The sequence below is a fragment of the Zeugodacus cucurbitae genome, chromosome 3, assembly GCF_028554725.1.
Source record: "Zeugodacus cucurbitae isolate PBARC_wt_2022May chromosome 3, idZeuCucr1.2, whole genome shotgun sequence".
Taxonomy (NCBI): domain Eukaryota; kingdom Metazoa; phylum Arthropoda; class Insecta; order Diptera; family Tephritidae; genus Zeugodacus; species Zeugodacus cucurbitae.
The window spans coordinates 57,294,110-57,320,275 of NC_071668.1; the positions used below are offsets into that span (position 1 = coordinate 57,294,110).

Genomic DNA, 26,166 nt, shown 5'->3' on the forward strand with positions numbered 1-26,166 from the left:
TACTAATTCTAACAAGATCTGTTCTTTTGAACGATCTAGTCCTATATAGTACAACTCATAAATATTATGGCTGATTGATCTTACTAAAGAATCACTATTCATAAAGCTATTCCAAGATAAAAACATGAATGATTTTTAAAGAAATTAACCCTCAATTATCACGCCTCATATATCATTCAAACGATAGCAAACGCAGGATAAGTCATACAGCATCACAAGTTTACAAGACTTATTTATTGACTCCTAATTTATATATCCGATAAAAATGTGCTTGTCAAAATTGAGTCTACATGTACTGGAAAATCCGCAAAAAAAGAATTTTCATAATCGGATCTTGTTGATCTTATAGTCGCATATATTGTATCAATATTCTTGGAAATGTATCGTTGGAAGCCAAAAATTAATCCTTTGCTTAAATAAATAAAATTTCTTTAAAAGCGGCCATTAAAGACTATGATTATATAGCTATAATGAAAGGCCTCTCATAAACGTCAACTACCATTCACATGTAGGTTTCCACACTCCTTCGCTGAAACTCAACTCACCTACCGTCCCGTATAAGTATCTCGACATTCTCTATTTCATACCCAACTCCATACACTAAATATTTGTATAAATGATAAATAGACCGTAAAAAGTCATAAAACAAAGCGTTGACTGAAAGTACTAAAGTAAACACTCGAGCGCAGTAGTAATGTATGCGCTTGCGGGCTTAACTATAAGTCAAATATTTATGTTGCCACTGCAAGAGTTACAAAGTGAATGCTGAGTAGTATTCAATTACACTTGAAGTTAAAAATAAAGAAATGAATAAATTTGCGCACTTCTACGAAGAAGATGTGTAGTCATCACCCACTTTCTCCCACAAAGACGGGTGTACAAAGAGGCTTCAGAAAATAAATTAAAAAAACAAAACAAAAAGACACAAAAGCAAATTACTGATATTATTAAATTGTTGTTGGCAGTAGTTGAGAAATTATGTTTTATACATGTGTGCAACTTTTGGAAAAATACTTGTCGTAATAAGTTTCTTAATATTTTTCACTCAAATAATTTGTCGCTTTCGTCAGCATTGCAAAACAACAAATTTGCCGACATTTTAGACAACTGAACTTGAATTAACCCAACAGATATATTTGTACATTTGACATATGTCAGAAGTGATTTCTCAATGCCTCGTCTTTCAACAGCCCAAAAACTAACGGCCAACTGTCAACTTCACATTTTGGCTGGACATAGTGTTTGTTTGACGCTTACACTTTACACAATCATTTAGTGAGTGCTTGTATAAATTTAGCAACTTGACACCGCACAGACAAGAACAGCTGCTCGCTGTCAAATTGCTGCTAATTAACATTAGTGACGCTGTCAAAAGTTTGAAGTGGCTGTTTATGTCAATGCTTATATTTAAATGGTTTGCTTGCATAAGAAATAGGCTTTAAGAATACTAGAAAAAAGCTGAAAATTTTATGTAAAAGAAGCATTTTCTTAAAAAAAAACTGATTAAAAGTTATTTTCCGGAATTCTAATTTTCTATCGACGGAAAATCATGAAAACAATACTCCACAGCGCTATCTAAAGTAATTTTAAGTAAGCCAGCATCAAAAAAAAACTTTTCGACCGAAAAAAATGTAGTTTTCCTAACTTCCATTATTTTATGTAATGCCTGCTATAAATTCACAACAAAATTACTTTATTTGTGGTACCCGATGTGGCTACATGCCGTGAGGATAAATATCCCGTCGGACGTAAACTATCAAAGTTGCATGGAAGAAGGTAAGATTGAACATCGATATACTTTCTTCTACATTGTCCAGCTTTCGCTAGTCAGTGACTTAAACATCATGACAGGGCGAACTTCAGAGAACCAGTGGAACTGTTCCGAATACAAATTAGTAACCGCAACAAATTCGTAAAAGGCTCAAAACGCTTTGTCGTCACTTAAGGGTCTTGGACATCCATTTTGAGCGAGGTATTATAAAGCACTGTCGACTTTAGCTGTCCAAGTGGAATCTCCTGTGGCACAGGAGTCTGTTCTTTACCCTAAGCTTTTCGAGTTGTTCTGTTTTTGACTCTTAACCGTGTAATATAGGTTAAAGAAATTGTATACGGGTCTATAACTTTTAAATAATGGTTCAAACGCTATACTTATATATGTGGGTGTAAGGATTTATACTATTTCTATATTAAATAGTTTTTCCACATTTACATAATCAAAGCTTTATGGAAAGCTCACCGAGCTTTCTGTTTGGTACTACTACTGTGGATATAGTACTCGGTTGGTCTCCAAACCGCTTCACTCATTATTATTATTTTTCAAGAGTGTTCACTCGGCTTTAAGGGGTTATATACAGTTAGACGGCCGAAAAAAGGGAATTTTCCAGAATTTTTTCTGAGAAAACTTTTGAATTTATTGATCCAAAAATTTATACACATATTATGGTATCTTTTAACTGTATTTTAAAACTTAGTACTAGTAAAAATATTTATTTGAAAAAGAGCTACAGCTGATATCCAGGAGCTCCTCTCATAAAAGACGTTTTGCGGTGAACACTATATCTCGGATCTGGATCATCCGAAATTAAAAAACCAAACAGATTTCGTTAAAATAATGTTAAATCTAGTAATTAATCGAAGGAATAACCAAAATAAAACCACCGAAATTTCGGCCTTAAATTGTTTATAAAAAAAAAATATATTTATCGCAGAGAAAAAATCTTCGATTAATTACTAAAAAATATATTTAAGAAGGTCGTGTTAAAATTTGAGACTAATCGGTCTAGCCGTTTTCGAGTAATGTTGGTCACCGACTTTGAAAACACCATTTTGAGAAAAACGCGTTTAAAGTTTGGGCCTCCTTGTACTTCCAAGCACTCTGAAACGCCTTTTCAAATTTTTCATTTGCTTGTAACTTTGAAAATATTCACCGGAACGATATGAAATTTTCTGTGTGTATTCTTAAATATATGTACATTAAGAAAATGAAATAAAAAAAATCGATTTTTTGAAAATTCTAACTGTATATAACCCCTTAAATTCATTTTGCGACGTATAGATGTCGTTAGGTAGGTTGGTTAAGTGGCTGTTAGTCGACGCACCTTGACCTTTGGGAGGCCCATTGTGACACCACCGGGACTGTGATCCCTCACACTATTGATTCATCTTTGAACAACCCCGTGGTCTTGATAAAGTGAAATAGTTCACACAACAGATGTCGTAAATTATCTCTTATTCCCCTGCCAAAGGTCACGTAGAATTGTAACAGTTATACATATCTTAGATTTGTGATAACATAAACTGGCGAATTGAATTAACATTTAAAGATAAAAGCAATAAAACTATGTCTACAAAATATCTTTGAAATCATTTCCCTCATCACTTCAACGGGTCTTCAACCCAGTAAGACTTCATAATCTTACGTCATTGCACAATTTCCTTACAATTAAAACTTTTCCAAGGCATACATTAAATTTTACATAATTAAAGCAAAAGTTTTGACCTGGGATTAACGGCATGTTGGCTCCTTTTCCGCAGCTTTTTCAAATGACAAAAATGCTACAAAGCAGCTTAGCTTAGCACGCACGATTAATTTAATGCCTAAAGTCGCATGTTCAAGCGCATATTTGCTGTAGTCCGCACAAGTCCATTATTTTATTTAATTATTATTTTGCATTTTTCCAACAACATTTCTTTCTTTTTATTACAACAACAGTGGCGCGGTGCTGTGGATCAAGTGTGTGAATAATGCTGTTTAGCCACATTTTTATTACTCATTAGTTGAGCGCCACTTACGGCACTTTTAATTAAGCTCATTGCTTTCAATGCTTTTATTTTCGTAGACAGCTGATCTATGTAGATAAACACACATACTCATACATTCATACTTACATATGTACATATGTATAAACATTTGGAGTATGTTGAAAGCAACGCATAAAATTAAGCATTCGCAACAAAGTTGCAGTTATGCGCCGGCAGTCGGCATGCGATCTATTGCATAATTAGAAAGCTGTTAGCATTTCGAATGGTGAACTTGTGTTACATCCAAAAAATGTAATAATAGACTATCTAGTTATTGAAGTGCATGTAAAAAATTTGATTTCACACATTTTATAGAAATTAAGTTGCATCACCTTTTTATAAATTACGCCGGTGTCGGTTGGTCTCGCCAAAAAAAATATATACCTATATATAATTTGATTATTGAAATCTGACGAGTTTTTTATTTTTACTAACAAAAAAATATGTAAACAATTGAAAGTATAATGAAGCTTTAACATCACGCCAAAGAGCTTTGGGTGCTTGTGAAAGCTCTGAGTACTTAACTTTCATTTATACCAAGCATTGGATATCTAAAATTAGCTAAAGTAATCTAGGAGTTCTCATTGCAGAACTAATTTATTTTATTATTATTTATGAACCGTGCTTTCATATGATAGTTGAGTAGATTTTTATGAGCTTTCATCATTTCAAAATTGTTTGTAAAGTGACTTGGTAAAAGCTGACTGATTTCGGTGCCTGATAAACTAAAGTGAGTCTCCAGACTGTGCTGATAAATCCATAACTTGTTTGAGAAGCTAATATCTCCGGATCATTTCTAGTTTTTAAGCTATATCATTCACCTTTACCAAATTTCGATGTTAATAATAAACGGTTCAGCCAATACTAATGTAACCCTTGAGCATTTTACTTGTTTTACTAGGAAAAAAGTGTGTCGCTGATTACATTTTATGTGGCTCTGCAGACATAGAAATTAGTATGCCAGAAATCTCAGATTATGGAGATTATGGATGGATGTCCCATGGATTCCCATGGATTTATCTAATGACTATCTAAGACTTCTGCTAATCATTTTGTAATGCAACAAACCTTCAATAGATTTTAACGCACAATCACTAAGGTCTCTCTCTGAAGGTGTATTTTTTAATGTATTATTTTAAGCTGAAGATAGTATATTTGAGTTATTTTTAGACCTTGGAAGAAATAAGTTTCAATCACAAGGTTTTTCAAACACACATAAAAGATTTTCTCGACTTAAATAATCTTGACCCTGATTTAGTGAAATTATAAATAGAATCAACTCTAAATTTGTTCACATAAAAGTTCAAGGTTCAGATTAACAAGGGGATTTACTAAAACGTTGTTATTACATAAAGTCAAACAACTGATTCATTCTTAATATTATATATTGCTACTGATAATACTGTATATAGACATAAACTGCTGACTATCATAAAATATTTTTTTTTTGGTTTCGTTCTAATGACTTTATGTGGCACCTGAGAGGTTTAATACACTGTGTGAAATATAAATGAGAACGAATAAAAATATTTGTTTTTCGTTGGAAGAAAATATCTCATAAAAAATAATACTAAATTAAGTTGGTGGATATATCGGCAGTGAAAAAGAGAGAGAAGTCGAAAAGTATTTCACATGAAGAGCAGTAAATGAATCTGACCTGTATTAGTTGAGGAATATCCAACGGAATCTAACTGAACGATATAAATTAGGAAATAGACGATCTCTAATTTAGTGGACCTAATGAACTATAGCTAAATTTATTTTATATAAAGCAAGGAAGGCAGTATAATCACAAACATTTCGTCTTACTGTTATTTTTTATAGGGTCAAAAAGTCTGTAACTGTTAGCGAGTTTAGTAGAATCTGCTTTAGATAAAATGGATTACAAGACTATCGACTATCGATAAACTCATATCTTTTATGATCATCGATTATTCTATAGAAATATATATTTTGTATTACTTTCAGTATTTTGCCTCCAGGTGTTCATAAAAATATTAATATTTGCAATCTTATCCACTTAATACTGATAGGCCAACACACGCGGAGAGCAATAAATGTTAAGCAATCTAATCTAGTAAACAATATTATTGCCATAAATGACGAAATAGGTATTAGAATACGGTACAAAAGGTCTGCAGCTAACAGTCGACGTACAACCATCGAAATGTTAAGGTTTATCAGCGTCACACTGCTGCTCTTGTTAGTGGTGCAGCAGTCCACTGGACGGGAACCGCTGGTCAAAACTGATTTGGGTAGTATACGTGGTAGTGTCTTGAAAACTTTAAATGGTCGTGATATATTCGCCTATCGTGGCATACGATATGCACAGGCACCGACTGGTGAACGTCGCTTTGCAGCGCCCGTGCCCGTAGAGGCGTGGAACGATATACTGGACGCCACCGAGGATAGTGCACTCTGTCCACAACCCGTCGCATCGGTAGCAATGAGTGAGGATTGTTTGAAACTCAATGTCTACACCAGCAGTGAAATTGTGGGTGGTTGGCCGGTGCTGGTATATATACATGGCGGTTCGAATAAGATTGGTAGCGGACACAGTGTTTATGAGGCGGGGCCGCAATATCTACTCGACGCTAAAGTGATTTTGGTTACTTTCAACTATCGTTTGGGCGCTTTGGGTTTCTTAAGTACACGCAGCGCAGAAGTACCGGGTAATTTTGGCTATCTGGATCAGGTGTTAGCGCTACAATGGGTACAGGCGCACATACGTAACTTTGGCGGTAATCCCAACAGAGTGACCATATTTGGCATGAGCGCCGGCTCTATGGCGGTGACATTACATATGGCATCACCATTATCAGCGAATCTCTTTCATCGTGCCATCGCTATGAGCGGCAGCGCTACCAATGAATACATAATCGACAATCAACATTGGACACGCAAATTGGCCGAAGAGGTCGGTTGTCCGAAATACAATGCACAAGATCTATTAGATTGTTTGCGCGCCGTGAGCTGGCAGAAGATTATCGATGTGTGTGCCACGTGGGAACATTATGGTTTCATCAATATGAAGTGGAATTATGAGATCGATGGCAAATTCTTGTTGGAACATCCAACGGAAACGTTCCGTCATAACAGAACCAATAATGTGCCACTAATGACAGGCATCACCCTTGATGAGTTAGACTTTCATGTTTTTCGTAAGTTCTTTGTAAAAATTAGCGTGTAAAAATGTAATGAAACTCAATTTTCTTCACTTTCAGATCAGGAAAACAATACCGGTTTGTTAAACGATATCAGTCAAAACTTTGCAAGCTATGCGCCAGAACTTTTCTTGTATAAAAATTGGTCGGCTGGCATTGATAGTGATGAGACTGTGTGGCGTGGTGAAAAACTGAAGGAGTTTTATATCGGAAATAGCACAAACATAACTCAGCGCAATCTAATTTGGTTTGGACGTATCTTCTCGGACGCTATTATTGGTCATGGTGTATATAATTTGGTACGGTTGGCTAGTAGAAATATGGATGTTTTCTACTACCGCTTCGATTATGTAAGCAACCCGAGCTTAAGACCTGATCACAATGGGAACGCCTATGGTAATTGGAAAAATATACGCTTATACTCATTAAGATTTTCATTTAGTAGAGTTTCGAATTCTCAACCGATTTTAAGAAAAAGTGACTCACGCTACAAAAAAACATGCAAATGGTGCAACTGAGAGAGGGTTATAAAACATGCTCTAGCATATACATATAATAAGTAGAGAGAAAATGGCAAGTACTGGTGGTAAGAAAAAAATGTGTGGGAGAGGGAGAGAGTGAGATTTTTCTAATGAAAGACCCCATTGGTAGTTGTTTTATAATTCTTAAACAGTTTTATATAAGCTTAATATCTGGAAATCTTAACTCAGGTTGTGTTAACATAACTTACTATTTCTCTTACAGGCGTCGTGCATGCTGATGACTTGAAATACATTATGCCAAGCACATGGTACGGTACACAGTTTCCCATACAATCGCGTAATATATTTATGGTAGAGCGCATGGTGCATATATTCGAAACTTTTGCCACATGGGGGTAAATAGTAGATACATATAGTTGCTAATTTATAGAATGGTTCTAAATTTTTGACTTTTATTTAGATATTTTTCACCGAGCATCACAGTTAACTGGCCCAAAGTAGATCCTGATGATATTCGAACATTCTACAATAACGATATAATGCGTGTGGGTTCAGCACCTAACCCTAAACGTTACGCTTTGTGGGATGAACTTTTTGCGCAAGAAACTAGTGGCGCAAGTCAACTGCAACTGTCCGTTTTTCTTGCGACGCTCATTGCAGGGGTTTTAACTTTATTTTTGTAAAAATGTAATTGCGAATAAATTAATTTATTGGAGTTTTTAATTAAAAAATTATAAATCGTAAAGTAAACTTAACTTAAAGCACATTTTAGCTATAGACCCCGAAGATGATGATAACCTGCAATATTTTTTGAAGACCCTGTTTACAGCACACATTAATACTGGAATGGATTCCATGAGCAGACAGTTTCACGATTTCTATGATATTTGTCGAGGATCAAATAGAGAAATTGCAGGGAAAAATCAATTTAGCTATTTCACAGGGTGTCCAAAAAACTTCTCTTTAATTATTTTTATTTGTAATTTACTCTATTTTTTATTTATTTAATTTTGTTCCATAAATGTGGCATACGCATTTTCTATACCACTAAGTTGGAAACCCGTTTACTATGTACAACCCGGTAGATGGCAAATACTAATGCTTGTACGCAGCAAATTTTTGAAATGGTAGTAGTGTAGCTGTGGTGCTTAAGAGCAACTATTTACTTGATTAAAAGTGGAGACATGGTAATGGAAATTTAGTACATCTAGCCAAACAGCTATTTGAAGCGGATAGAGATCAGATGTATGTCAATCAGGAAAACTAGTATGCTTGCGTATTTATTTACTTAGATTACTTGTTTTTACAAGCATATGTACTTGTATGTAGTCTAGTAAGTTGTTTAGATGAAAAAAAAAATAATTGGCGAGAGCATTAGCATGCAGTAGAGGCACCGCTTCATACATTTAATCAATGCACTGCAAAAGAGCATAAAAGGTAGATTTTCGCGAGCGAAAGTACTGTGCTCTTTAGAGCTTTCACTTGTGTGTGTTCCAAAAAGCTTGTGATTGAACTTGTTTGGTTTAGTTTGGCTGGTAGTTATTTACCTTGATTCTTCTAAAGCAAATTTTTGTAATAAGTAATATGAAAAAGTGAGAAAAATAACTGTTTAAGAGTGCAGAGTTTTAACTTTCATTTGAGTAAAGTAAATAATTGGCATTTCTGATTATATTGTTGTATTTATTGGTATTATAAATCGTTGATATAAAATTAACTCCCTTTCCAAACCAAACAAAAGATTTAATTTTCACTCTACCAACTCATAAAAATCGATCAGGCTTTCGTGAAGCTTTAACTTCTTTAAGCTTTACATTTTCAAAAATATTTCAGCCAATAGTAGCCTTCTAACGGGTGATAAAAGTATAGATGCTTTTTTAATAGCCATTTTTTGACAGATCATGCGAGAGTCGTGTCAAGCTCTCACGTTATTTTTGTTCAGTATTTTCTTGCCATTTCATCATGTAAAGACTTACGTCTAAACATCGTTTACAAATTGTCAACTCTATAACGAAATTTGACGTTCTACAAAGATTGTGCAACATAATCGGACTACTGAGCTTACTATGCGCAAGACCATCGCTCATCTTGTGACGCCGTATTCATTATTAGATAATATTCGACCGAATAGATCATGTTCAGCACACAGAAAATATAGCGCCACATCTGAGAGTGTATACGAAGAACGTGGAGAGTCCCCATCGCGCCGTTTGCAGTAACTCGAACTGACGTATGAAACGACTTGGTCGAGATCTTAAATTTAAAGCATTCAAAATGCAGATTGTGCAAGAACTGAAGCCGCTTGACCCTCCCAGGCGATATCGCTTCGCTCTATGGGCTCTTGAAAAGTTACAAGAAGAGTCGACGTTTTCCAGCCAAATTCTGTTTAGCGCCCAGAAGCGCATTTCTGGCTGAATGGTTATGTAAACAAGCAAAATTACCGAAATTGGGACGAAGAGCAACCTGAAGAGATTCAAGAGCTGTCATTTCATCGAGAAAAATCAACGGTTTGGTGTGGTTTGTGGATCGGTGGAAGCATCGGTCCATGTTTGAAGACGGAGACACTTCCCACATCGCATCAAGCAATAGATTTATTGAGAGAATACTACGGTGAGCAAATAATTTCACGTTTTGGGCCGATATTCTTTAAAAAATAAATACCAAGGAATGTGCGTTCGAATGATAATCAACATTCCCCATTAAATTTGAATTTTCTGTGTTTTTTTTTCTTTAAAAACCTTGAAATGGAACACGCTTTAATTGATACTCGCTTGTTATTTTGAGCTCTGTTCTCTTTTCAAAAAATGTATATAAGAAAGCAATAACAAAGATGTTCAGTAAAAGAGATGTGATATAACTTAAAACAGAAGACAACTCCGATTAACTCCTGTGGAAAGTTATTTATTTTGATTTAGAAAAAATATATTTTTCCACTTTTTCCAGCTTAAGGCCCACTGTGCGCTGAGCCAAAACTGCAGTACATTTTACAAATGCAACAATTTTACTTTTCATGCGTTTCAAAATGTCTTATTTACTAACAGCTAAAATTATAACGGGTATTTAATGAATAAACTTTCATTCATAGAAATGTGGTTATCATTTCGAAAAGCAAAGACATGACATTACACATTAAGAAAACGATAAAGAAATAATAACACAATTATTGTGCACATAAAACTGGCATTTATACAGGCATACATACATTCATATATGTATGTACATGATCGTAATTGAAAGCGATAAAAACTCGCGGTAGTAGTCACCGTTTATTCGTTATCTGCGCTTTATCTATGATATATGTATGTATTTGATTCGCATGCGTTAAGAAATAAGGTTGTGCAAATATGTAGAAGTAGATATCTCATATGTAAATGATTGCGGCTACAGTAAGGCAAGCAGGTATATAAATATTTCCTTGTTTATCTTAACGGCTATTTATATATAAATAGCAGTAAGTATATTTACTAATTATGATCAAGTGAGCTTAATTTATATGAGGAAATAATTTATGTCTTCTACGCATGTAAATATAAAAACCTGGAATTGTAAGTGAGTGTAGACATATGTCTGTCTAACTGTGTAAGCCAGCAGTAATTAGCATTTAACAGTGGAACTCACCTGTAATGAAAAGATGGAAAGGAAATTTTAGTGAATAATTTCAATAATAAAGGCATATATTTTCTAAAAAATATTTTAAATATTTTCAATTTCTTTTGATAATAAAATATATTAATATATATTCGTATTAATAATAAGATATTAGCAGCCACCAATAATAAAATGAGTACCCATGCCTAAATAATATTTAAATAAGTGAGGGAATTTTTTTTAAATAGTAAAGTATGTTCGCAATTTTTTTCAATATTATGCCGAAAGTCAAGATTAATTCTAGTATCCAACTCCTTTATGCAGTGCAGTGTAGTCGCCAAATTTTAGGCTTACAAAATAGATATAGAACCAGTCATATCATATTTCAAATTGCCTACATTTTGGCACACACTATTTAAGTATTATTGAAGTCAAGCACCAAAAAATGTTTATTGAAAAAAAAGAAAATAAAATCTCAGCTACTCAATAATACGCCTTAAATAATTGATAGTTTTGAGAGTTCTAATGAATTTAACTGGAAAAAAAGAAAATTATAAAAAAACATTATAATACGCCTAGCTATCGAATACCGAAGTTGGTGTACTAAAAATGCATGAATTTGAGTAGTATAAAAGGGGGTTTTCAAAAGCAACGCTACAAAAGTAGACCGATAGTGACAGCAAACGACGCCATATTTTTTCCTCTCTTTCTTTGACATTCCTCTTCAGTAAGGTTTGCCATTCCCAACAACGAGTCGGCACGCTACTGTGAACGAAATCGCTACCGCTCTATGATAACCAAATATTTTTGGTCCAACAGGACGACGCCGCAAGCCACACAGCGAATGTCACAATCGATTTCTTGCAAACCAAGCTTGGTGAACGTGTTATCTCACGAAATGTCCCAATCAATTGGTCGTGCGATTTGACGCCGTTAGATTATTTCTTGTGGGGCTACGTAAATTTTATGGTCTATACCAACAACCAGCATTAACAGCAATAACAATGTCAGCCTGGAAATCCAACGCAGAATCACTCTTGCCAACAGGTGCTACTATGGACTAAGTAGGCAATTGAAAAGTAAAGTCCTCTCTCGACGAACAAAAATCAAACTCTACAAGTCTCTCATCATTCCCGTCCTACTTTACGGTGCAGAAGCGTGGACGATGTCAACATCCGATGAGACGGCACTAGGAGTTTTCGAGAGAAAGGTTTTGCGGAAGATTTATGGTCCCTTATGAATTGGCAACGGCGAATACCGCAGACGATGGAATGATGAGCTGTATGTGTTATTCGACGACATAGACATAGTCCAGCGAATAAAAAAACAGCGGCTACGCTGGCTAGGTCATGTTGTTCGAATGGATGAAAGTGCTCCAGCTCTGAAAGTTTTCGATGCAGTACCCGCTGGTGGAAGCCGAGGAAGAGGGAGACCTCCACTCCGATGGAAGGACCAGGTGGAGAGGGACCTGGCTTCGCTTAGAATAACCAATTGGCGCCAAACTGCCAGAAGGCGGGATACGTGGCGCGCTGTTTTGGACTCGGCTATAACCGCGTAAGCGGTGTCTACGCCAGTCAAGAAGAAGAAGATACCAACAACCCATCGACGACTGATGAACTTCGTACAAATTTGCAGCAGTATCGGCCGATTTATGCCTTTTGTTAAAAAACTTTACATTTTTTCTCTCGTTCGAAATTTATTGAACAAGTACTGCATATTTTGTAGACGCTCTGGAATGGTGTAAATATTTTTCAGTTGATTGCACAAACTTTTTTTTTTAATATGGCAACATTCATCATTTAGATATTTGTAATATTTTTTCATTCTTATTAAAATTAATTTCATTATTTACTTAAAAAAACACCATAAATAACAGATAGTCCAGTGTGCACTTGTTTATTGCTTTTGCGGCACTCATCATGACTTTGCACACAATAAATCCATTCAATATCAATCAGTGTCAATCAAAGTTGAAGATTTCGCCATCTGCTTTCTTTGCTGCCAATTCACACCGCTTTCAACTTTTTCCACATTCACCGCTTGATTTCTTTTGCACGCATTTTATTATCAGTGCAAAACGCATATTCGCAGTCACCAACCACACACACACACACCTATATGCATATATAGACATACATACATACATATATATATGTCTATGTGTAACTGTGTGTGCATTCGCTCATAAGATTATTACCGGTCCAGTCGTCCGTGCAGTGCATTGCACTCGCCGCAACGGCATCGAACATTGCATGTTGTTTGTGATTCTGAATAATAATTCTTAAGTGCTGCGGTTTGCACAACAATAATTACAACAACAAATGTAATAACTAGTTAGTGCAGCAGCTAGACATACGGCAGTTGTTTGCTGTTTATGGAAGACATCGACCCAGTGTCCATGAAATTGCTTCTTGTTGCTTTCACAACAGCTGACTAGACGATAGAGAACTGGCTTGAGCAGCGCAAACTTTTCCCTGACATCTAAAGTGCAAGCAAGTGCTTACATATACGCTTAAGTACATACATACATATGTGATTATAAGCGGTTAATTATGAGTTATATAGATTCTCGAAGAAAGTTGAATCAACTAGAAAAGCCACACATACCTAATAAGACAATGCAACAGTTATATTTATCTAATAAGGGTACTTGTTGCTTTCAATTTAGAAGTGTACCTCATGTGACCAGCTGACAACATGTTTGAGCCAGGTTTATCGTTCTGGCAGCTATTTTGTATTGTCTTTGGTCTTCATCTCATCCAAGGAAAATTTAAAGAACTTCAACAATATAATTTTAAGAATTACCTCAACCTACCACAATATTTTTAATATAACTCGGACTGACGTATGGAACAACTTGATGCATTTTACGTCGAGATCTTAAATAAACGTACAAAATACAGCTTGTGAAAGAACTGAAGCCTTCCCAAGCGACATCGTTTCGTTATGGGCTCTTGAAAAGTTCCAAGAACATCCGACGTTTTCAATTTAAATTCTGTTCAGCGATGAGGCCCATTTCTGGCTCAATGGGTATGTAAACAAGCAAAATTGCCGCATTAGAGACGAAGATTAACTAAGAGCTGACATTTCAGCCAGAAAAAACAACGGTTTGGTGTCCAATGGAACCATTTTTCTTCAAAAATTATGCCGGTAAGAACGTAACCTTCAATGGTGACCGTTATCGTTCATGATAACCGACTATTTTATGTCTGAAATGTATGCTCGTGAGCTCGGCGACATTTGGTTTCAACAAGAACTTCCTACACTTCGCATCAATTCATGGATTTATTGAGAGAACACTTCGGTGAGCATCTGCCGTTTTGGACCGGTCGATTAGCCACTGAGATCATATTATATTACAACGTTAGACTTCTCCTTGTGAGGGTATGTGAAGTCTAAAATATGTGAGGACAAACTCGCTACGATTCAGGCCTTGGCGCACAACAACACGCGTATCATTCGCCAGTCATCAAACATTTGACTCAACGGATGGACCATTCAAAATATTGGCTGTCGCTAGCTACTACGTTTGACCATCTTTCTGGCAGCATGCGAATTCCATGCAAATTTCGAGAATTCGGCTGTGACATTTTCAGTTCAGAATAAGTTTGGGATGCAAACAGAACTCTACAAATATTTTGTTGGGTTAATGTTGACACAAATGTCTAAGATCGATATAAAACGATTTAATCGACCAGTGCTGGACCCTAGAGGCATATATTGGAAAACGGCGGAAGCAAAGTTGTAGACCTAATACTAAAGAAAATATTATTGAAAATAGGCAGTTTTTTCCGGACAAAACTCATGACACTCAAACTCAATAAGCGCGGACTATGAAGAAAGCACTAGGCAATTTTATAATTCAATCACTATCCAAAAGAGGCAGGAAAGGAAATATGCCACACGTGTCTGCGCAAATATTTTTGTATTTTTTTCTCCTTTTGAAACCACCATCAGCCAAATATGTTGCAGCAAATTGCGAAAAGCAAATGCGTGGAGTAGGAAAAAGAACGATAATGACTTTAAATTTGCATATGTACAAGAAAAGCTAACGGAAAAGCGTGTTTTCAAGAGAAATGGAAAGCTTGCTTGTACATATGTACATATGTATGTAAATACAAATATATTTGCGTAATAAAATAAACATAAATATTGGCATTTCAACTGTCGCGTAGTTAGCGCTGTTGCCACAGTGAAACTCTTTTTAAGGCTTTCGCCATTTGCGTCGCTGACAGCAGGTGCCATGAAGTTATGGAGTACGCAGCCGCGCGCAGACGACATGTCTTTGACAGTTGAATGGCGGCTAAAAAGAATTTGCGAAGATTATGCGAAATTTGTGTTGGTTTCTGTAAGGCATTTGGTGAATTCGATTATCGTAGTGGCTGACAGGCAGTGGGCTGTCAGTCGTTTTTGGCACAAGACAATTTTTGACGGCATGTCTCATAAATTTTCCCGATTTGTATATTGTTGTTGTTTTTTTTTAGGGGTGGAGTTTTTAGGGCAGCAATTGGCAGGATTTGTGTTGATAGAGTCTACTAGCATGTGTGGAGAATAAAGGGTTAATAATTGCGAACTTCTTCCCTTCTATTTTATTATAAGCTGATATTATAATTATTTTTTATGCAACTTCCTTAACTTATTCAATCCTATATGACTAATATAAAAAGCAAAAGTTGTCCAGATTTGTTATATATATTTTATATCTTCCAGGTGTCAGATATTTATAAAATCACGGATTTCATGCTCTTTGATACAGAGTACGTTACTCACGGTAAAAGACGAAGCCGAACCCTCAAATAGACACAATGACTGGCAGCCAATTACTCCTTTATGAGGAATATAAGACACCGACAACGCGAAATCAGTTATATGTCTCAATGTCTTTTATGTAGAACATTGTCAAATGAATTCAGATCAATCCATAAATGATCCCACACCAATTATTGTACATACATAGAATGGTCTCCATCAAGGTACAAACTGGAACTTGGTAAGCCTATTCTCTTTAGATAGAATATTTGATCAAGATCTACTGCTTATCCAAGAGATGGGGATCACACTTGAACGGTTATAGAAGCCCGAAAACTTCTGCTTATCTGCATCTTATTTCCATTCCAGTTAGTTCTCGTTGCTGAAGTCTGGATACTCACGATGCTCGATATAGCAAAGACGGGACAGTCAAAAAGCAGCAGCAGAGATTATTTTGTTTGTTTTCGAGGGTGTCGACAAGGAGACAAATATTCTTTGACAACTTTTGAAAGGAATGTTCTTTACTGAAATCTCGATAGACATCAGAACACATCAAAATGATTTCATGAAGTTGACCGAGATAGCTCCAAGAGTCTGCAAGAATATCAAGGAAGCAAGTAATGTGTGAACTCTCAGTGGACCAATTCACCAACTAACAAATCAATCAAAAATTATCAATATTACATGAGTTTGGGCTTCCCTTTTCTTACACATCAACCAGATTCTCTTGAACTGGCCACTAGATAATTTTTCCAGAGCTTACATCTCAGTAGGTTGTTTGACGCAAAGAAATGATTAAGATTGGAGCATATATGTAAACTAAAGAGCAGTCATACCCAAATGTGGTATCAAAAGAGTGAAGATGGAATAGAATATAAATAATCGAATCAAGTTTTGCAAAAAAATCTTTTTGACTAATCGAACTATTCAGCCTGTCTATACATGTATCGTAATATTTTATCCAGTAATTCGTGGAACAACGGAAGTAAGTTTTCAACACGTGGAAAATGTTCCGGCAACAGTCTTGAGAACATCTGGGAAGCGTGTGCTATATTAGAATCCATACTTACATACATACACCAAAACACATATAATGACGTATGCATGATTTCTTTTACGGCCGTAAACTGAGATCCTAACTCCAATTCGTTCGCTACCGACCGTGTGGAAATTCTTGCTTGATACTAGTATTATTCATAACAAACGTTTTGTTCTTTTTTTTAATTTCTTCAAGGTAATTATTGTGCACTATAAATCTGTCGCTTGTGAAAAGAATATATACATATAAGTATATACTTACTTACATAAATACACTTTATATTGTATGTTTTATGTGACGTTGTGCTTTGAGGAAGAGTGCAAGTTTCTATGTGCATGCGATATTTTAATTAATGTTTATTTTACAGTTATAATCTGTTTGTTTACCAACATTGTTTACTTGTCCATGAGCTCATTTTCAGCACAATTACCTCGTCTAAGATACATGATCTTACATATGTATGTATGCCTGACTATTATGAACGTTTGTGTATAGATAGACATACGTATTCTCTGATATGCCTTAGTATATACATATGTAAATAGATAAAGAAAATCACATGAATCTTAAAGCAGCACAACTTTCAGTTCTCGGGAAAAACTAGAATCGGTACGAGCTAGATGCTAGATGCATTACATTACACATACATACATATGTAGTTAAATATAGTAGAATGAGTGTAGAACACAACTTTTTCACTTCGTCAGAGTTTTAGTGACTCTGTTCCAATCATACGTAGATGGACTTGAAATATATATTTTGAGAATGAAAATACTAAGCTTTTATTCATTTTTTTCTCCTTCAACTAAGCGAGTTTCGAGTTTTGTCTGAAAGTCTTTGAGAACAACTTCCGGATATGGATGCCATTGAGAATCGAATTCACGATCTACTAGGTTTAACCACTAAACACACTTTAGAAATCGGGTGCATATTGAATTACATATGTATATCCATACTGTTTGCAAGTCAATGATAATGCAGATCATAGCTCAGAGTGCACTACTTATCATTGTTCCTTTACTTGGAAGAACAAAAAGATATAGAGATCATTAATATTTTAGGGGTTATAAAGTTTGAAAACTTTAGTAACTCCTTATAAAGGCAGTTGGTCTGGTTAAAAGAGGAAAGTACTGCGAATATTATTTATTTTTTTTTAATAACCAAAAGTTTGAAATAGAGTTTACCAACTGATAAGTTTAGCTGGAGCTCCATAAATGATCTAGTGTGATCAAATAGTCAGTAACAATCGTCGCCGATAGCTTTTAATGAAATATACTGTCAAGTGAGTGATCGGATCTTTTAAATGAGATTGTAGTTCAAAAAGCGGGTTACAAGGTGGACCTCATATAAAAATCGTTAGTTAGAGAGTAAAGCTCCTTACAGAGCTCTCTTTGAAACTGGTTGTATAACTATTTAGAGAGAGGAGTACTCTCAGGTTGGTATAAAAAAACTAGAGATCGGAATTAAAACTCCTTTATAGGTCTCAGATTGAAATTGCGAATAAAAAAATTTGAGAGCAGAGAGTAAAGCTCCTTACAGAGCTCTCTTTGAAACTGGTTGTATAACTATTTAGAGAGAGGAGTACTCTCAGGTTAGGAGTAATAGGATAGAGTTAAATAATCGATTTCTTAACCAATGAAAGTGATATTCAACTACTCAGTATCAAATACAAGTAAAGTTAAATTTCTCTTCAAGCCGTAAGTTTTCAATAGCTTTCGAGTAAAAGTAACTGGCGTGACTCGTCAAACATCCGTTAATGCTATATAAACCGTTGACATTTGACAGGAGCAAGCTTGCATTGTCATTGTTTTCTCTGTTTGGACTTATTTCTAAGCAGTTACTAATAAAACGTTATGCAAAATCACTTTCAATGAAAAAAAATAACTGAAATATGAAATTTACATTATAATAAAATAAAATTATATGAAAATAGAAAATTTTTCTAATTTTATAAATGGTAATAAGAAACCACAACTAACTACAATTCCAATCGAATAATTATACTACTATTAAATTTAAATTCAAGAACACTACCAATATTATATAAATTTTTATATTTTTATAAAATTTCTAATTCTTATAAAAATTTAAAAAATATTAAAAAAATATTTGCATAAAAATTGGGTGCAAATATTGAAATTTAAAAACCACATTCCAAATTTATTTGACTAATATCTAATTTATATTAAAATACCATCGATCCAAAAATATTTGTAAAAAAAAGATTTCAAATAAATATTTTTTTTATTTTTGTTTCAAATAAATATTTTTTATACGAAAAATTTTTTTTTATATAAAAATTTACCATTTGGAGAAAAAAACTACAACCAATAAATTGAAGAAACCACAACCAATTACAAGAAATTTCCGTTTTTACTTGAAAATGTGCAAAAATACCATTCCTCGTGTATAAATAGCTACTGTATGTTTGTATGTATAGCAACTGAAATAGGCAATCAGCAACCGAGCAAATGCCAAAGTGACCCAATCAAACAATTTGAAGGTGGGAAAAAATTGTGAAAACCAAGAACCAAGCAAATTCGAAAAAAATAATGTTTATATTGTGTCTTCTTGCATACCACATCAGGTTTGTAGTGGACTTGTTGTTGCGCATGCGTATGCAGCATAGTGTGCTTCAACGATGCCGTCCTATCCGGATATAGGCCATTCAGGTTCATGCACTTGCCATTGCTGCCGCCGCCGCCAATATCAGTCTTCGGCAGTGTAAATGTCAATGTGCTGGTCGAGTTCACTTTCGAATTGTGCGATAAACGTTTCATATGCGACCACATTTGTTGCCATGGCGCTGGCGGTGCCGCCGCCGCCGTTGCTGTTGCTGTTGCTGTTACATCGCGCTGTACGCAGACGGCGCAAATTGTTTCAAGTGATTTGTTGTTGTTGATAATGATTGAAGCCAATTGGTAGTGAAAAAATTCCATTTGTTTTAGGTACGTTTGTAGGGCCAATTGTTGTTGTTGGTTTTTGGTTTTGAGTTTATATATAAAATGGAAATAAAATAATAGTTCTTTTTAATATTTGCATAAATAAAATATGGTATAATACAGTGTACACTTTTTAATTTGAGAATTAATTTAGTGGGGGTTTTCAGAAATCAATTTCGCAATAGAGCTTGTCTAAGGGCAGCTTCTTATCAACTTATCAAAAAATAAAGGTTGAAATAAAATGATTTATAAGTTGTCTTCTATTCGCCAATTGTAGTTGAGTGGCGAATCGAACAAACAACTGGTATAAACTGGCATAATGAAATATAGCTGGAATATCACAATACATTATACTCTTTGTAAGTTCATAAATTTGGGCTTTTATTATGGCATGATAAGAAATAAAACATAAGAAATTTAGTTGGCGAATCAAATGAACAACTTTTATGAATACAATAAACTAGTATAACGAAATATAGTTGGAATAGCAATGTGTTGATAAACTCAAAAATCGATGTGATCTCTTATAATTAGATGAAATGTATTAATAAAATCATTATAATCTACAAACGTATAACTGCAATATATATCAAATAAACACTAAAATCTATCTCTAAAAACTGAAAGTTATTATAATTCATTGAGAGCACTAGAAATATAGAAATACCACAATCAGTTTTTGTGGTTATTTCCAAGAAGTGTATTCGTTTCGCATCTCTCGTTAGAAAAAATTGTATATTACTATTTATAGAATACAGGGCTACCCATAAGTTTTAACGTCTGTTATTGCAACGTTAATTGGATAATAAGCGCTACTTCCTAAAATATACTATTCCCGTGAAACACCACATATTTGACTTTGGCAACTTTCAATATAAATAGTATAAGTTATTAATACTCATCGTCCAGCACGAATGAACTCATAGTTATTGCTAGGAAAATAATGACTGATAAAGTGCTTAAACCATATTGTTTGAATGACTGATAAAATGTTTACCTAATGCCAGTATTCTGAGAAGTCAATAGAATATATATTTTACATATTGCTTTATTTCACTTTTTTTCCTTTCGTTGAACAAATCTAATTTTAATCTGTAAGTGGTTTAATCGTATAGCAAGACGCTGGCGATATGAGTCAATATAGTACTCGTAAATATTTTTTGTTGAATTTAATCAAAGATGATATGGAGGAAGGAATGTACAGTATGGTGCAGAAAAATAGTATTTAATAGAAAGCGACATTTTCAAGCATACACAGATTTTAACAAATTCTTAAAATTCTGAATATTGTATATTTCTTGAAAATTGGTTGTGAATAAAATTGCCGTTTCAAAAAAATACACAAAATATTGTGCTAGTTTATTGACTATATTCGTTAAACCTTTATTTCGGGGATTCTTTCGTCAAGAGATCTATACTCACATTAGTTAAGGTAAAAATTGCTTAGTTCTTCCACTGATAACAAACTTTAGTTTTCTGGAATTTTGCATTATAACCCTTATGTCTTTTCACACAGGAGCTAATTGATCAATTAACCGGCCTCTGCTCGATTAAAACGCTGATTAAGATCGATTTACAATACAAAATAAAAATCTACATTAATTTTTGATTGAATTTTAAACGACTTGAAAATGGAATGCAACTCTGCGGCAAAGACCGTATTTGTAATTATTTTTACGTTTTTTGTCTGCGGATGTTGTTCACGCTACACGACTGCTAAAAATAGTAAACAGCTGATGAAACTTGCTTCTTATTATTAACCCAAACGACTACCCTCCTCCCGCCCAACCGACGCGTGAGGCGCAATCCGCAAACGAGCGGAATTTGCCGAGTCATGAAAGGCAAGAGTTTTTAAGCGTCGATATCTCAAACTGCTCAGCTACAGAAAGACAAATTTCAACAGCTAAGATCTAAAATTTACAGATACAAATGGTTAAAAATTTTTAATGTTACTTATTAAGCGAAGACAAAATAGTTTTTTTAATGCTAAAAATCGAATCAGACAGGTTAAATGTGCTGGAATGTGAATTAAAATCATGACTTATTCGGTGGAATGGTTCATTTAACTCAAAATTTGTTCTAGAAGATTTTAGAAATAATGGTCTAAACTGCATGGATGAACGCAATGGGACATTAAACTTAATATCAGACAAAAGTAATGAACTAAAAAGTTTTACTAGGAATATTATACCTAGCATTTCTCTGCGACTAGAGAGTGTGGGAAGATTTATAAGTTTTAAACGACTAACATACGGGGGAAGATTCAATCATGAATCCCAATGTATGAAAAGCAAAAACAAAAATTTATAACAGCTGATCGGTTATCGAGTAGCCGGCAGTGTAAAGTACAAAAACTGGTTTCTCAATCAAAATTTTAATGAATCAATTACAGTCCATATTCACAATATGGACTGCATAACTATATACTTTCTTTACATAAGTTTTCATTTGAGACGATTTTGTAAATTAAAAAACCATCATTTTGCATTATAAGCGCTAATATAACGTCATAAATTGCATTGATTATTGTGCCAATTTTATTTTATTATTTTAAGGTTTTTTGCATTTTTATTTCGCTGAAATTTTGACTACTCATACAATACAATAAATAATGCGGCGCTTAATCATATCATGTTTACCTTATTTCCCCGACTGCCACGCCTCGTGAATACCGCGAATAATTGAATTGCGTGCGCACGTAGCACCGCTTATCTATGCTATGCTAGCTATGAATTTGTTAAGCGCAAATATGACTAAAAGACGCGATTATTTCATTGTCAAATATCCAAACGGTACTTATAAGACGACAAATGAGTAAATAACATTTTTGAGAAAATCGCGTAATTGCTAAAATATTTGTATTACGTATGCCCATATTTACAACGTGCGCTTAACGCTTCGTAAACTATAGTGTAGACCTGATGATATCACTTAAACGAGCGGCCTATGGTTAGTTTAAGTGAAAAACTCACAACAAAGTGTTTCACTTCGATTATATTTCTAAATATTACTGATAAGACTGTGCATTTTTTTGTACAATTTAAGCTGATAACGTTGTACATTTGAACTATGTGTATGACTTAATGAGTTACAAATTGTTATTTTTAAATATAAATTGCTGTAATTGTACGCAGTAGGTTGAGTGTTTTTATTTTAATTTTTCAATTCATATGTTGATAAGGTATGTATTACCTACATACATCAGTTACCTACTTGAAATACAGAAGAATATGTTTTTTTATGATGGCATGATTATACTTAAAATATTTGACAGTGAACATAAAAGAGACTTATTGCTTTGGTTATCTTTCAAGCTCTAAAAAATATATAGTTTTTTTTTTAAATTTCTACAATTCTGCAGTGATCATATGATTTCTAAAAGGGTAGCTAATACAATAGAATTATTTCAGGTAAAATTTCGACGAGTCGATTTTGTTAATCTATCAAATTCAATCCTGCGTGAAATCATCTAATGGCCAGCTACAGACACTATTATCTAACTTTCATTTTAAATAGCTGGGAAACACTAAATAAATACTTTAAAATTAACTTTAATAATTTGAAATAGATGGAAGTTCATCATATTTTTTCAGACCAAAGCTTTCTCTTTAAGACGGAATGTTGCCAATATCGTGATTAATAATATGATATAGGTAGCATATTGCTTATTAAGAATTCGAAAAATGTGGCTACTCTGTTTATATTTAGTATTCCTAAAAATATTTCTCTGCCACATCCCATTTCATTACTATTATTTACTTATATGGCTGGCAACTATCTGACTATTAACTATTAAAAAAACTTTGATAAACTGTAGTCTGGCAAGCAAGTCAAGCAAGAACATTCAGCAATTCAAAATTTAATTGTAAGCCGATTTGTCATACAATTCAAGCCCTAATTGTATCGGAATTTAACATACAAAATTAATTACATATCTAATTAAGATAGGTTAGGTAATAGCCATTTCGCACAAGAGTTAATAGAGCTTTTTCGGACTTTGCAAGATTAAAGCGCTGCTTTAAATCGATTTACCAAACAAAAGTAAATTCTACATTAATTTTTAATCGAATACAAATCGAGTTGAAACTAAAATGCAGTTCGGCGAGTTGTTCTCCAGCAAGTAAATTTGGCTGTGGTTATTGATAAAATTGCAATCGGATGATGAAACTTACCAACTTCTTCTGAACAGCAAAAACAAAATTGTATAAAAGCTGATCGTTAATCGAGTAGCCAGCTGTGAGAAAGGCAAAAACTTGTTTCTCAATTATAATTTTAATGTATTAAATTAATTTGGCTGTACGAAAAGACTATTTCTTTTAAGTGTGGTCCTCAATATTAATATCACACTCAAGCAGTTAAATATAATGTATTTCTCTTCCAAAAAGTGCGCATGGGTGGTTAAATCTATAAGACCAAAGGTGTTTCAACCTCTGTATCTCAAAAGCGAAAGAAGACCAATGATGAATTATTGGTTGAATCAATTGGATTACTACTTTACTAATTCAATATTTTTCTCCCATTTCTGGTGGTTCGTTGGACGACATTGAAATTCCTTAGAATTTATTTGATTTTTATTGGCTCCATGCTTGGTACCAGAAGTAATATAGTAAGTAATAGGATAAGGATTTTTAAGTACCAAATAATTAAAGAGTTTAACTAGTTTGATTAAAGCAATAAGGGAACAAAAATGAAGTTTCCAACAAATATTGAAATGTTTCAACCAACTTCCGACTAAAATACTCCAAATAGTAACAACAAACTCAATGGATTAAATATTTGGCAGCTGAGGGATTGTCATTGTTCTTAAAATCCTTCAGGGAAAGTTTATCCGAGTTATGTATTCTTTCGCAAATCGCTTACAAAAATATAGGTTTACTAAAAATCAGCAGGAAACAACAGCGAACCCTTACCACCAAAAACAACAGTTGCCAATTGTAAAGCCAACAGAAAAGGAAATGGAAGTTTAACGAACCGTGTCCGCACATTGTTTGGCTAAATAAAATTCCACGAAATATTTGGACGGATACAGCACCGAATATATTTATATGCTATACAAGTATATGTAAATACAGACCTACTTACATATAGGTACATATGTATGTAAATCTAAACAATTGTAAGACATTGTAAAACATAACTCACAAGAGCAAGTAAACAGCATGTAAGTATTCAAGTCTAAAACGTACAAAAAAATGCGAAAAAGTTGTAAAAAGATACAACTGACATGCAAATCATGCTCCGAAGTATTGTGTTGGTACTAAATTCAATTTAGGGTCTTAAAAAGTTGCGCCAAAAGAGACGCGTAAAGACTAGCGCGCAAACAATTGTATGTATATATGTATATGTATGTATGTGGTAATGTAAGTGTATTGCAGTTAAGCTCTTTCACCGTAACGCAACTGTAAAGTGCTTTTTTTTTAGCTTTTCGCATGGCATCAAAATTGTACAAATAAGCGCGACTATTTGCAACAAAAAGCGCCAAACAGGAAATGGATTTTTATTCTGTTAATTGCAACTCGCCAACCGAAAACACATAAAAATGCAATCATTGATTGCAGACTCGGTTGTTGCTATTGCTGTTGTTGCTTTTCTTTTATTTGCATTTGAGTTTGATATGTCGGTGGTAAAGAATCTGCGAACTGTGTCTAATTAATGTGTTAGTTTTTGCTTTAATTTGAGGAGCGTTGAATTTACAAAAGTAACAAAATAAATAAAAAAGAAGAAAAAATCGTGGGAAAACAAATTCGTGCAAAGCTAAAAAGAGAATTGAAAATTACGAAAAAATAAACAGTGGAATTAAAATATATATTTGAGCTAATGGCAGTATCTCTGTAAAAATTGCAAACGGCCTTAACTCTTATTGCTTCGAAATTTTTATACTCTCGCAACAAATGTTGCTAAAGAGAGTATTATAGTTTTGTTCACATAACGGTTGTTTGTAACACCCAAAACTAAACGAGTTAGATATAGGGTTATATATACCAAAGTGATCAGGGTGAAGAGTGCAGTTCAAATCCGAATGTCTGTCTGTCCGTCCGTCCGTCTGTGCAAGCTGTAACTTGAGTAAAAATTAAGATATCTTGATGAAACTTGGCACACTTATTTCTTGGCACCCTACTAAGTTTTTTGTACATATCTCGCAAACCAATAGAGCTATATAAACCAAACTTTCTGCAGCCGTTTTTTTTTGGCCACTTCCTAATACAGTCCAAAAATGAAAGAAATCGGATCATAACCACGCCCACCTCCCATACAAAAGTTAGGTTGAAAATTACTAAAAGTGGGTTAACTCACTAACGAAAAACTTCAGAAACACTAAATTTCACATAAGAAATGGCTGCACTCAGATTTTTTTATAAAATGGAAAATGAGCGTGGCGTCGCCCACTTATGGGTCAAAATCTC

General features: G+C 34.2%; 2 protein-coding genes across 3 annotated transcripts in view; one reads left to right on the forward strand and one right to left on the reverse strand.

Annotated features, from left to right (window-relative positions):
- The window catches only part of LOC105217323 (uncharacterized), a 111,460-nt gene that overhangs the window by 45,760 nt on the left and 39,534 nt on the right, over positions 1-26,166 (reverse strand). The window contains exon 3 of one of the 2 annotated variants that reach the window (XM_054228280.1): positions 19,400-19,675. The exons of the other annotated variant lie outside the window; for it this stretch is intronic. Within the exon in view, the coding sequence (XP_054084255.1) occupies positions 19,400-19,675 (276 nt within the window). The remainder of the gene's footprint in view (positions 1-19,399; positions 19,676-26,166) is intronic. 2 annotated transcript variants of the gene reach the window in all.
- Positions 5,936-8,185, forward strand: LOC105217322 (juvenile hormone esterase). The gene is made up of 4 exons (XM_011192261.3): positions 5,936-6,962; positions 7,026-7,361; positions 7,710-7,842; positions 7,908-8,185. The coding sequence occupies exons 1-4, from the start codon at positions 5,969-5,971 to the stop codon at positions 8,128-8,130; spliced, it is 1,686 nt and encodes a 561-aa protein (XP_011190563.1). The 5' UTR covers positions 5,936-5,968; the 3' UTR covers positions 8,131-8,185.